The following is a 12,995-nucleotide window of genomic DNA, read 5'->3' as shown; positions in this document are numbered from 1 at the left end:
TCCTAGAAGGTCACATACTGGATGATTCCATCTACATGACATTCTTGAAATGACAAAACTATAGACATGTAACACGGAGAGATTCATGGTCACCAGGAGTCAGGGAAGGTGGTGGGGAGAGGAATGGGTAGCATTATAACTATAAAGGGTAGCATGAGGGAGAACTGTGTGCTGATAGAATAGTTCGGTATTGACGGTAGAGGTGGTTGAAAAATATCCACATGCGATGAAACAGCATGGAATTCTTGACCTCCAGGTGCCAATGCCAGGCTCCTGGGTTTGCTACTGTACTACGGCTACCCAGGGGTAACCCTCGGGGGAAACTGGGGGGAAAGGTATATGAAACCTCTCCTCTCTGTTTTTGCAACTTTCCTTAAATCTTTCATTATTTCAGATAAAGAATTTTAGGAAAATGATATGTTGCCTTGTTACTTAAGAATGATCATTCTTGCCCGTGACCAGTGGGCTTGGGTTTGAGTTACAGCGAGCAAACATGGTGGTGAATTCTGTGACTTAACTGACCACTGCGCCCCTAGTCTCTCCTTTCCTTTTCTCCACTTGGTCAGTTTGGACTGTGCCTTCCATTGTTTCAGCAACCCTCGTGGTACTAGCCTGAATTCCATTGTTTTTCGATTTCGTGCACCCATCTGACAAAACCATTCTCTCGGTATAACCATGAGCATGTGAGCACTAATGGAACCAGCCAAACAATAGGGAAAATTGTTCATCTACATAATGGGGGTCTAGGGGCAGTAGCCATCAAATGATTACCGCCTCATTTTCTTGCTAACAAATACATAAGCCTAACTGTATCTGCAGGTATTCCATCTGTCTTCTACTCTGCAGCAAAATTTTGGTTCTTCCATCCCAAAGCCACTCTCCCCAACTGTGCCTTGGGTGTCCGTCCCCATCTTCCCTCTTTCAGGTGGCTTACGGACTGTCCCTGGTTTCTCCTGTGTGTTTAATCTGTTTGCTGTGATCTTTCACATTCAATTTGTAAACATATTTAGGACACCTCCAGTAAAAAACACAAACCTTCCTGAAAACATACAGCCACCTCGGACTGGTACACTCACCCTCTTGCCCCTCACAGATATTTCTCCAAAGAGCTGTCTTGTTTTCCAGCTCCCTGTTTCTTTACTTTCAAGCTGGATTCAATCAGCACAAATCTCACTAATGTCAACAAGGACTTTCATGGAAATTCAGTCTAATGAATGGTTTCCAGGGCCCTTCATGCTTATCCTTTCAAATACCTTCTAATGAGTAGCCACACTTGGTTCTTGAGACACTCATGTGTCTTTATTTCCATGGCACAGCACCGCCTTGGCTTCCTGTCTCTCTTTCTGGGGTGTGCTGCTCCTCCTTCCTGTCGCTGAGGCTTATGTTTTCACTCTGCATTTTCTTCGTAGGCAACCTCATCAATTATCTATCCCCATGAGTTCAAATATGCAAATAACTCATGAATTTATGTCTTCAGCCACATTTTTCCTTTGAGCTCCAAACTTCTATGTACGATTTCCTACTTGATATTTCTACTTGGATATCTACAAGTTTAAGACTAAAGTCATGATCATAATCCTTGCAGTCCATGCCTCTTCTGACCCTCTTGGGTGTCTCCTGTCTCACTGAGGGTTGTACCAGCTTTTCAGTTGCACAAGCTAGCGATGTATGCCATTCTTAGCATTTCCATCTCAGTGTTAGCCCATCGCCATGCCTTACTACTTTACCTCCGGAATCTCTCTCCGCTCCCTCTCCACTCTCCCGATTCGAACTTCCAGGTCCCAGATTCTCTCCCTTGGCCTACGCTAGGGGCTCCAAAGCAGCCTTTCTGCTTCTACTCTTCTCTGCCTCAATTCACTCTTCATAGGACAGCTTAGAGATCTTTATATGAAATGTAGATACACACTTCTATTAACCTCCCACTTAAAGCACTTCAGAGGCTTCCCCTGACTCTTCAGGTACAGACCCAAGTGCCTAACATAACGTGCCCAACATGACCCTCCTTGGTCTGCTCCCTGATTGAGCATGAGCCCATGAGTCCCGTTGCTCTGAGGACCAGTCTCGAGCTTTATTACCTGGTTATAAGGCCATTTTGTGTCCCCCTTTAACTGCTCTTGCCTCATTTCCTTCGCTCCCTCTGTTATCTCCAGTGCAGCCAGGCTGAATTCCATTAACTCCCTCATATACAGTGTGCTCTCTTATTTCTGGGCCTGTAAACATGCTAGTTTCTTGGCATAAATACCTTTGATTTCTGAAGCTTTGATCTCTCTCTCCCCATTTATTTACATTGAAAACTCCTACTGATTTTTTTGGACTCAGTTTATGTCAAATGTCTAGGAAAAAAAATCCCCCTGATCCTCCAAATTGGGTGTGTGCCCCTTCCCAGTGCAATGTTGTAGCAGATTTTAATGTGTCTGTATTCCCTCTGTTTCTGGGTTTCTGATGAGTATTTGTTAATTCGAACAGAGGAGCAATGTCTTTTTATTGTAAAAATAGAATCAATATGACTTCCAATCATCCAAATCATCATCTTACCATTTGAAGGTTAATCCTGTCTCTGCCTCTAACTGGCTGTGCAATTTGATAATATTCAATTCATTTGAAACTGATTTACTCATATGTGAAATAAGAGATAGGACATAGGTTCCTTCCAGACTAAAAAAAACAGAATCAGATGGGGTTCAGTTTAAATACTAAAGCTGTTGGAAATCACTCACAATTAAAGAAACTGCTAACACATGATGATATTTATTGTCAGAATGATCTATAATAGATATTTATATAATTAGCAGGTTAGCATTTTTTTATAATTTTATAACACATATCAGTCAAACCCATTAGTCTTCATGATGAATAAAAAACACAACAATAATCATCGTATACTATGGTACTGTGGAAGAAATTGGAATATACAATTCTTTAAAAAATCCCAAGTCTTAATACCATGACCCCTTAAAATACAAATGGCTATTTCTGTTTTTCTTATATAATATGTGAATCTGTGGCAGGGAGAATTAAATGTAGGGTGTCAGTGCAGTGGTGAGCTTTTATTTTTAGAGAAAAAAGACACCTGGCTTTAACATTCAGGTATTTTGCATCCACTGTGCTGAAATTTGGCTGAAATGCATGTTTAATGCATATCTTGGAAAGGGTTGTTTTCTTAAATCAAGACATAGCCTGCCTGCCAAGTACTGGCATGTTACATGGATCACTATAATGCTACCATCTCAAGGGTATACTTCCAGGAAGGAAAATTGGTATCAAATGTTTATGTCATCTATAAAGCTAAACTAAGCTCAGTGAATCGACAATATGTTGTAGAGGAGAAATCCAAAGATTTTTATCTGAATTCTTGCCTAGAATGTGAATGGAATTTTCTAGACTAACTTTTCTAGCATTAGTCATATATCTCGTTTGTTCCTCTCTTCAATGAAAACTCCGAAAAGAGAATTATATATATATACACACACACTGCTTTCAAAGTGTTAACAATTATAGCAGTGGTTTTTAAGTCCAAAGATTTAACATAGCAAGCAGTCATTGGATAAACATAACCTACTTTGAGGTGTGAGAGCACACTGAAATGCTTTATTGCAGCTTATAATGGCATCTTAAAGGAAAATTTCAAAACCATGCACACGTAAGGCCATGTTCCAACTCCCCAGAATTGTTCAGAGCAGTATTCAGAAGCCACATGTGAAAACTGTTTGAAATGTTCAATTCCGAAGGCTCATTTAACTGTCTGTCTTCTCTTTGCAAAATGATACCCTGTTCCATGCCCCTGGCTGTTATTTGGTATTTATAGAATCCCATCAGCATACGTGGAACTTTACCGAAGACAAAAGCAAAGATCAATGTCAGAGACTATACACTATTTTCCATTCTATTTATACGAGCTTAATAAACAGTAAAGGGCCTGACTGTTGTCAAGCCAATAGAGTAGTAATGTAGCATGGAAATGTCTCTGAAGTTGCAGATTTGGATAATTCTACTACTGGTGTTACCAAATACTACAGCTCCTCTGTAGGATGCTTACAAATAGAAACAGCACTTTCAAAATATTTTGCCACTCACTGAGCCCAGCAGGCAAGTGTTTTAACTTTAACCATCCTCCATTATTGCTTAGTGAAGCACTGGAGAAGATAGCCAGCCATTCAAGAATTCTTCAAAATAGCAGGGTCATCTATCAGAAAGCAAAAAAAAAAAAGAGAGAGAGAAAGAGAGTGTAGCTCTTGGGGATGGAAATCCCAGGGCAAAATACCTTTGAAACCAAAATCAAAGGGAGAATAAAGTGGGAGAAACCCATTTCTTACAAGCAGTTGTCCACTACTGCTCCCCCGTGTCGCTCATGACCTGGCTGCAGTAGAAGGGGCCCCACCCAACCTCTCCAGTCCAGACATGCCCTCGCTCACCCTTGTAATTACCTACTGATATGGAAATGGACTACTTCTCTTCACCCCTTGGAAACACCTACTGATATGGAGATGCAGTAAAGCCAGGCAAGAGATTCTGGAAATAATTGCAATTTTGCCCACAGAGAGAGAGATGTTCTTTCCTTAGAATAGTGGTTGTCAACCTAGATATCATATATACTGACATGCTTTCTGAGGAACGATAAAAGGGATTGAGCTTAACTAGCACTTCAGCAATTGCGCATTCCAGTGGATGTTCTCATGGGACTGAATTGCATTTATTTCGAAACGTTCTCATAATGGAAAATCTTAGGGGAGATGTTCATCTTAGTTCATCTTTCTCCCTCTAGGAATCTTTTCAGTAAGAAAATGCAAAATGCATATGTTGAAAATTAGTGCAGTGGCATTTAGAACTGAAATGTCAAGAAAGGCTTCATGGAAAAGGGAGTTTGTTCCAAAAGATATGAGTGAAAAATGGGGGTGTGCAAAATATTTTTCAGGAAGAATACCTGGTTTGTGTGTGGTAGAGCTTTAGTGCCAAAAAATATTAGGCGATACATTTTAAAAATAATTTGCAGTTGTATTTCTTAAGAAGAAGATTAATATTCATGGGACACCTATTTTTTCCCCCAGGTATTATCTCACCTTCTATTCACAATAACTCCCTAGTATTATCTATTCTAGTATTTCATTACTCAATTAACCTCGAATTATATGTTTTACTCTGAAAATCAAGCTTGTGATAAAATAATGTTTATGAATTAACTTTTGCTCATTTCTTTTTATCCACTCTGTGTGTAGAAAAACCATGTGCCTTGTTTTGCTCTCCTGTTGGAAAAGAACAGCCTATTCTTCTATCAGAAAAAGTGATGGATGGAACTTCCTGTGGCTACCAGGGATTAGATATCTGTGCAAATGGCAGGTGTCAGGTAAGACATTCCAAAAGGGAGAAGGTATCAGCTGAGGAAATGTTTTGGGATCCTTGAACAGCTGCACAGTAGGTGGAAAGCTCTGCATGAAGGTTCAAAGGATGTGGATGTAGTCCTGACTCAGCTGAGATCTTCTTTAGGTCTGATCTACTTTGAAACTCCACCTCCTCATCTTGTATAATCAAGGGTTTGGACTGCATAATCTATAAGATCTGTTACTTGCTGACAGAATCTGAGATTTTTCTTCTGTGATGCACATATTACAGGTCTGGAATTGCACCATTTCAGGCATTTCTGTGTCCAATCATTCCAGAACAAAAATTCAAGCACTCAGCTTTCTGTTTTTTCTGTCCAAGGCTGAGCCATGTGGCAAAAACCTAGTCTTATTGCTTACTTAATATTTTTTTTGTTAAGGTATCATGATGTATACTCTTACAAAGGTTTCACAAGAAAAACAATGTGGTTACTACATTCACCCTTATTATCAAGTCCCCCCCGCCGTACCCTATTGTAGTCACTGTCCATCAGTGTAGTAAGATGCCACAGAGTCCCTACTTGTCTTCTCTGTGCTAAACTGTCTTCCCCATGACCCCATACACACCATGTGTACTAATCATAATACCTCTCAATCCCCTTCTCTCTCCCTCCCTACCCACCCTTCCCTACCCCTCCCCTTTGGTAACCATTAGTCCCTTCTTGGAGTCTCTGAGTCTGCTGCTATTTTGTTCCTTCAGTTTTGTTGTTATACTCCACAAATGAGGAAAATAATTTGGTATTTGTCTTTCTCTGCCTGACTTATTTCACTGAGCATAATACCCTCTAGCTCCATCAATGTTGTTGCAAATGGTAGGATTTGTTTCTTTATTATGGCTGAATAGTATTCCATTGTATATATATATATATATATATACCACCTCTTCTTTATCCATTCATCTACTGATGGACACTTAGGTTGCTTCCATATTTGGCTATTGTAAATAGTACTGCAATAAACATAGGGGTGCATATGTCTTTTTGAATCTGATAACTTGTATTCTTTGGGTAATGGAATGGAAATCCTGGGTCAAATGGTAATAGGAGTGGAAATCCTGGGTCAAATGGTATTTCTATTTTTAGTTTTTTGAGGAACCTCCATATTGCTTTCTACAATGGTTGAACTAATTTACATTCCCATCAGCAGTGTAGGAGGATTCCCCTTGATCCACATCTTCGCCAGCATTTGTTGTTCTTAGTCTTTTTGATGCTGGCCGTTCTGACTGATGTGAGGTGATATCTCTTTGTGGTTTTAGTTTGCATTTCTCTGATGATTAGCGATGTGGAACATCTTTTCATGTCCCTGTTGGCCATCAGAATTTCTTTGAAGAAGTGTCTCTTCAGCTACTCTACCCATTTTTTTAATAGGGATGTTTGCTTTTCAGGTGTTGAGACATGTGAGTTCTGTATATATTTTGGATGTTAATAACCCTTTGTTGGATATGTCACTTGCAAATATATTCTCCCATACTATAGGATGCCTTTTTGTTCTATTGATGGTGTCCTTTGCTGTACAGAAGCTTTTTAACTTGACGTAGTACCATTTGTTCATTTTTGCTTTTGTTTCCCTTGCTCAAGGAGATGCATTCAGGAAAAAGTGCTCATGTTTATATTCAAGAATTTTTGCCTATGTTTTCTTCTAAAAGTTTTATGGTTTCATGACTTATATTCGGGCCTTTGATCCATTTCGAGTTTACTTTTGTGTATGGGGTTAGACAATAATCCGGTCTCATTCTCTTTCATGTACCTGTCCAGTTTTACTAACACCAGTTGTCGAAGAGGCTGTCACTTCCCCATTGTATGTCCATGGCTTCTTTATCATATATTAATTAACCATATATACTTGGGTTTAAATCAGGGCTCTCTAGTCTGTTACATTGGTCTATGGGTCTGTTCTTGCACCAGTACTAAATTGTCTTGATTACTGTGGCTTTGTAGTACAGATTGAAGTCAGGGAGCATAATCCCCCCTGCTTTATTCTTCCTTCTCAGGAGTGCTTTGGCTACTCAGGGTCTTTTGTGGTTCCATGTGAATTTTAGAACTATTTGCTCTAGTTCATTGAAGAATGCTGTCAGTATTTTGATAGGGATTGCATTGAATATGCAGATTGCTTTAGGCAGGATGGCCATTTTTTTTTTTGGTATCATTAATGTACAATTACATGAGCAACATTATGGTTACTAGACTCCCCCCATTATCAAGTCCCCACCACATACCCCATTACAGTCACTGTCCATCAGCATAGTAAGATGCTATAGAATCACTACTTGTCTTCTCTGTGTTGTACTGCCTTCCCTGAGGATGGCCATTTTGACAATATTAATTCTTCCTACTCATGAGCATGGGAAGTGTTTCCATTTATTGGTATCTTCTTTAATTTCTCTCATGAGTGTCTTGTAGTTTTCAGGGTATAGGTCTTTCACTTCCTTGGTTAGGTTTATTCCTAGGTATTTTATTCTTTTTGATGCAATTGTGAATGGAATTGTTTTTCTGATTTCTCTTTCTGCTAATTCATCATTAGTTTATAGGAATGCAACAGATTTCTGTGTATTAATTTTATACCCTGCAACTTTGCTGAATTTAGATATTAGACCTAGTAGTTTTGGAGTGGATTCTTTAGGGTTTTTTATGTAAAATATCATGTCATCTGCAAACAGTGACAGTTTAACTTCTCCTTGCCAATTTGGATGCCTTTTATGTCTTTGTGTTATCAGATTTCTGTGACTAGGACCTCCAGTACTATGTTGAATAAAAGTGGGGAGAATGGGCATCCTTGTCTTGTTCCTGATCTTAAAGGAAACGCTTTCAGCTTCTCGCTGTTAAGTATGATGTTGGCTCTGGGCTTGTCATATATGGCCCTTATTATGTTGAGGTACTTTCCCTCTATACTCATTTTGTTGAGAGTTTTTATCATGAATGGATGTTGAATTTTGTCAAATGCTTTTTCAGCATCTGTGGAGATGATCATGTGGTTTTGTCCTTCTTTTTGTTGATATAGTAGATGATGTTGATGGATTTTTTAAATATTGTACCATCCTTGCATCCCTAGAATAAATCCCACTTGATCATGATGGATGATCTTTTTGATGTATTTTTGAATTCGGTTTGCTAATACTTTGTTGAGTATTTTTGCATGTATGTTCATCAGGGATATTGGTCTGTAATTTTCTTTTTTTTGTGGTGTATTTGCCTGGTTTTTGTATTAGAGTGATGCTGGCCTCATGAATGAGTTTGGAAGTATTCCCTCTTCTTCTACTCTTTCTTTAAGGAGGATGGGTATTAGGTCTTCACTAAGTGTTTGATAAAAGTAAGCAGAGAAGCCATCTGGTCCAGGGATTTTGTTCCTAGGTAGTTTTTTGATTACCAGTTCAATTTCATTGCTGGTCATTGGTCTGTTCAGATTTTCTGTTTCATTCTGGGTCAGCCTTGGAAGTTTGTAGTTTTTTTAGAAAGTTGTCCAGTTCTTCTAGGTTATCCAGTTTGTTACCATGTAATTTTACATAATATTCTCTAATAATTCTTTATATTTCTGTTGTGCCCATAGTGATTTTCCTTTCTCATTTCTGATTCTGTTTATATGTGTAGAATCTTTTTTTCTTGATAAGTCTGGCTTGGGGTTTATCTATTTTATTTATTTACTCGAAGAATCAGCTCTTGCTTTCATTGATTCCTTCTATTGTTTTATTCTTCTCAAATTTATTTATTTCTGCTCTAATTATTATGTCCCTCCTTCTTCTGACTTTGGACCTCATTTGTTCTTCTTTTTCTAGTTTCATAAACTGTGAGTTTAGACTGTTCATTAGGGATTGTTCTTCTTTCCTGAAGTAGGCCTATATTGCAATAGACTTCCCCCTTAGCATGGCCTTTGCTGCTTCCCACAAATTTTGTGGTGTTGAACTATTGTAATTTGTCTCCATATATTGCTTGATCTCTGTTTTTATTTGGTCATTGATCCATTGATTATTTATGAGCATTTTGTTAAGCCTCCATGTGTTTGTGGGCTTTTTTGTTTTCGTTGCATAATTTATTTCTAGTTTCATACCTTTGTGATCTGAGAAGATGGTTGGTACAATTTCAATCTTTTTTAATTTACTGAGGCTCTTTTTGTGGCCTTACATATGATCTATTCTTGAAAATGTTCCATGTGCACTTGAGAAGAATGTGTATCTTGTTGCTTTTGGGTGGAGCTCTCTGTAGATGTCTGTTAGGTCCATTTGTTGTAATGTGTTGTTAAGTGCCTTTGTTTCCTTACTTATTTTCTGTCTGGTTGATCTGTCCTTTGAAGTATATGGTGTGTTAAGGTCTCCTAAAATGAATGCATTGCATTCTATTTCCCTTTTAATTCTGTTAGTATTTGTTTCACATATGTAGGTGCACCTGTGTTGGGTAGATATTTATAATGGTTATATCCTCTTGTTGGATTAACCCCTTTAACTTTATGTAATGTCCTTCCTTGTCTCTTGTTACTTTCTTTGTTTTGAAGTCTATTTTGTCTAATACAAGTACTGCAGCTCCTGCTTTTTTCTCCCTGTTAGTTGCATGAAATAACTTTTTCCATCCCTTCACTTTCAGTCTGTGTATGTCTCTGGGTTTGAAGTGAGTCTCTTGTAGGCAGCATATAGATGGCTCTTGTTTTTTTATTTATTCAGTGACTCTGTCTTTTGATTGGTGCATTCAGACCATTTACATTTAGGGTGATTATCGATAGCTATGTACTTATTGCCATTGCAGGCTTTACATTTGTGGTTAACAAAGGTTCAAGGATAATGCCCTTACTATCTAACAGTCTAATTTAACTCACTTAGTATGCTATTACTGCCTCGGCTTCTTTGTAGTCCTCTTCTCTAATTTCTATTCCATTTACTGTCTCCTCTACTATATCTAATTGGCTTTTAAATCACTCTATTGTATGTTTCATTTCAGATATTGAATTTCTTAATGATTGAATCTCCATCCTTAATTTGTTCCTGAGTTCTTGAAGATTTAGACACAGTCTGAAGGTTCTTTGTTTTTTCCTCCTCCATTCTTTATATATTAGGTTTCCTGTACTCTTTGTCTATCCCTTAACTGACTTTGGGGGTAGTTGATTTGATTTTGCATCTGCTTAGTAATTAGTTCTACTTTCTTTACTGTGGTTTTATTTCCTCTGGTGACAGCTATTTAGCCTTAGGAACACTTCTATATATATAGCAGTCCCTCCAAAATACACTGTAGAGATGGTTTATGGGAGTTAAATTCTCTCAGCTTTTGCTTATCTGGAAATTGTTTAATCTCTCATTCAAATTTTTTTTTCTTTACTTTTTTGTTGTGAGGGCATCTCTCATATTTATTGATCAAATGGTTGTTAACAACAATAAAATTCTGTATAGGGGAGTCAATGCTCACTGCACAATCATTAATCCACCCCAAGCCTAATTCTCGTCAGTCTCCAATCTTCTGAAGCATAACAAACAAGTTCTTACATGGAGAACAAATTCTTACATAGTGAATAAGTTACATGGTGAACAGTACAAGGGCAGTCATCACAGAAACTTTTGGTTTTGCTCATGCATTATGAACTATAAACAGTTCAAATATGAATACTCATTTGATTTTTATACTTGATTTATATGTGGATACCACATTTCTCTCTTTATTATTATTATTTTTAATAAAATGCTGAAGTGGTAGGTAGATACAAGATAAAGGTAGAAAACATAGTTTAGTGTTGTAAGAGAGCAAATGTAGATGATCAGGTGTGTGCCTGTAGACTATGTGTTAATCCAAGCTAGACAAGGGCAATAAAACATCCACATATGCAGAAGATTTCTCTCAGAACAGGGGGGGTGAGGTTCTAAGCCTCACCTCTGTTGATCCCCAATTTCTCACCTGATGGCCCCCCTGCGACGGTGCCTGTCTTAGGTTGTTCCTCCCTTGAGGAATCTTACCCGTCTCTGGCTAAACAGTCATCTTCCAGGGCCATACAGGGAAATGTAAAGTTGGTAAGTGAGAGAGAAGCCTTATTGTTTGAAAATGTTCGCTTTTTACTTCTTCGCATATTTATGCCCTGTGGCTTCTATGCCCAGCATTTGTCTTGAGGTATCTTTACCACTTGGAAGAATTATGATACTCGGTAAATTTGATATGAGGCACGAATTCTATTTCAGGGTTGTAATTAGGAAGGAAGAAGAAAAGCTATAGAAGTAGCAGGCGGAAGAAAACATGGGAAGATTGATTATTTCTTTGACATATCTTCTTGTAGAGTAACTTCGGCATGGATAGGTTTTAAACTACTAATTAAATTGTGCACACACATTAACATAATAGGAGTATAGTTACATAACGAAAGCATACCTGTAATTACCAGCCATCTCCAGTGAAACCAAGAAAACCAGTTAGGCACCTTAGGCATTTGTGAAAACTTATCTATGATATGGTGGATATTGTCCAACTGAACTTGAACAGTCTGAGAGAAATCAGACAAATTAAAACAACCCATTCCTGGGAACTGTTCACATGCCATATGTTCTTTTAACAGTAAATAGTCTGTAGTTGTAAGATTTTGGAGCGCTACAATTTGCACTTCTCCTAATTCTTGGTTGAGTTCCAACAGTATAGATCCAGTCAAATTTGTTGTTTTACTGTATGCACAGGCCAGCTTAGATATCTCCTTCTTCATTCCCATGGCAAGTCCAGGAACTGGTGGGATGAGTGCATCTACAGCTGTAGCAGTGCGTGGATCTTTGTTGGGGTTTTTTGATGATCATCTTCTGGCATGAGTCTTCCAGAGAGTGCAGATGTTGGAAGTTCTTTTTCATATCGTATCTTAGTTCATTCTCGGGGTAGCCCAATTAGGCTTTGATCCTCTGTATAAACACAAACAGACCCTTTGCCTACACTTTTATATGCCCTTTATACCCTTGTGTAGAACTCGTTGGAGGTCTACACACAGGAACTGCCTTTTTTGTTGTTGTTGTTATCACTAATCTACACTTACATGATGAATATTATGTATACTAGGCTCTCCCCTATAGCAGGTCCCCCCTATAAACCCCTTTACAGTCACTGTCCATCAGCATAGCAAATGTTGTAGAATCACTACTTGCCTTCTCTGTGTTGTACAGCCCTCCCCTTTCTCCCACCCCCTTATCCCTCCCTTCCCACCCATCCTCCCCAGTCCCTTTCCCTTTGGTACCTGTTAGTCCATTCTTGAGTTCTGTGATTCTGCTGCTGTTTTGTTCCTTCAGTTTTTCCTTTGTTCTTATATTCCACAGATAAGTGAAATCATTTGGTATTTCTCTTTCTCCGCTTGGCTTGTTTCACTGAGCATAATACCCTCCAGCTCCATCCATGTTGCTGCAAATGGTAGGATTTGCCCTTTTCTTATGGCTGAGTAGTATTCCATTGTGTATATGTACCACAACTTCTTTATGCATTCATCTATCGATGGACATTTAGGTTGCTTCCAATTCTTGGCTATTGTAAATAGTGCTGCAATAAACATAGGTGTGCATTGGTCTTTCTCATACTTGATTGCTGCATTCTTAATGTAAATACATAGGAGTGGAATTCCTGGGTCAAATGGTAAGTCTGTTTTGAGCATTTTGATGTTCCTCCATACTGCTTTCCACAATGGTAGAAC

The 12,995-nt window shown here is 38.4% G+C and overlaps 1 protein-coding gene across 1 annotated transcript in view; it reads left to right on the top strand.

Moving 5' to 3' along the window:
- The window catches only part of ADAMTS19 (ADAM metallopeptidase with thrombospondin type 1 motif 19), a 257,477-nt gene that overhangs the window by 180,299 nt on the left and 64,183 nt on the right, over window positions 1-12,995 (top strand). The window contains exon 14 of the mRNA XM_036902596.2: window positions 5,214-5,341. Coding sequence (XP_036758491.2) covers window positions 5,214-5,341 — 128 coding nt within the window. The remainder of the gene's footprint in view (window positions 1-5,213; window positions 5,342-12,995) is intronic.

Source organism: Manis pentadactyla, chromosome 13 (genome assembly GCF_030020395.1).
Source record: "Manis pentadactyla isolate mManPen7 chromosome 13, mManPen7.hap1, whole genome shotgun sequence".
In the NCBI taxonomy this organism is placed as follows: domain Eukaryota; kingdom Metazoa; phylum Chordata; class Mammalia; order Pholidota; family Manidae; genus Manis; species Manis pentadactyla.
The sequence above is the reverse complement of the archived record's forward strand: the minus strand, read 5'-3'. Positions and strand labels throughout refer to the sequence as shown.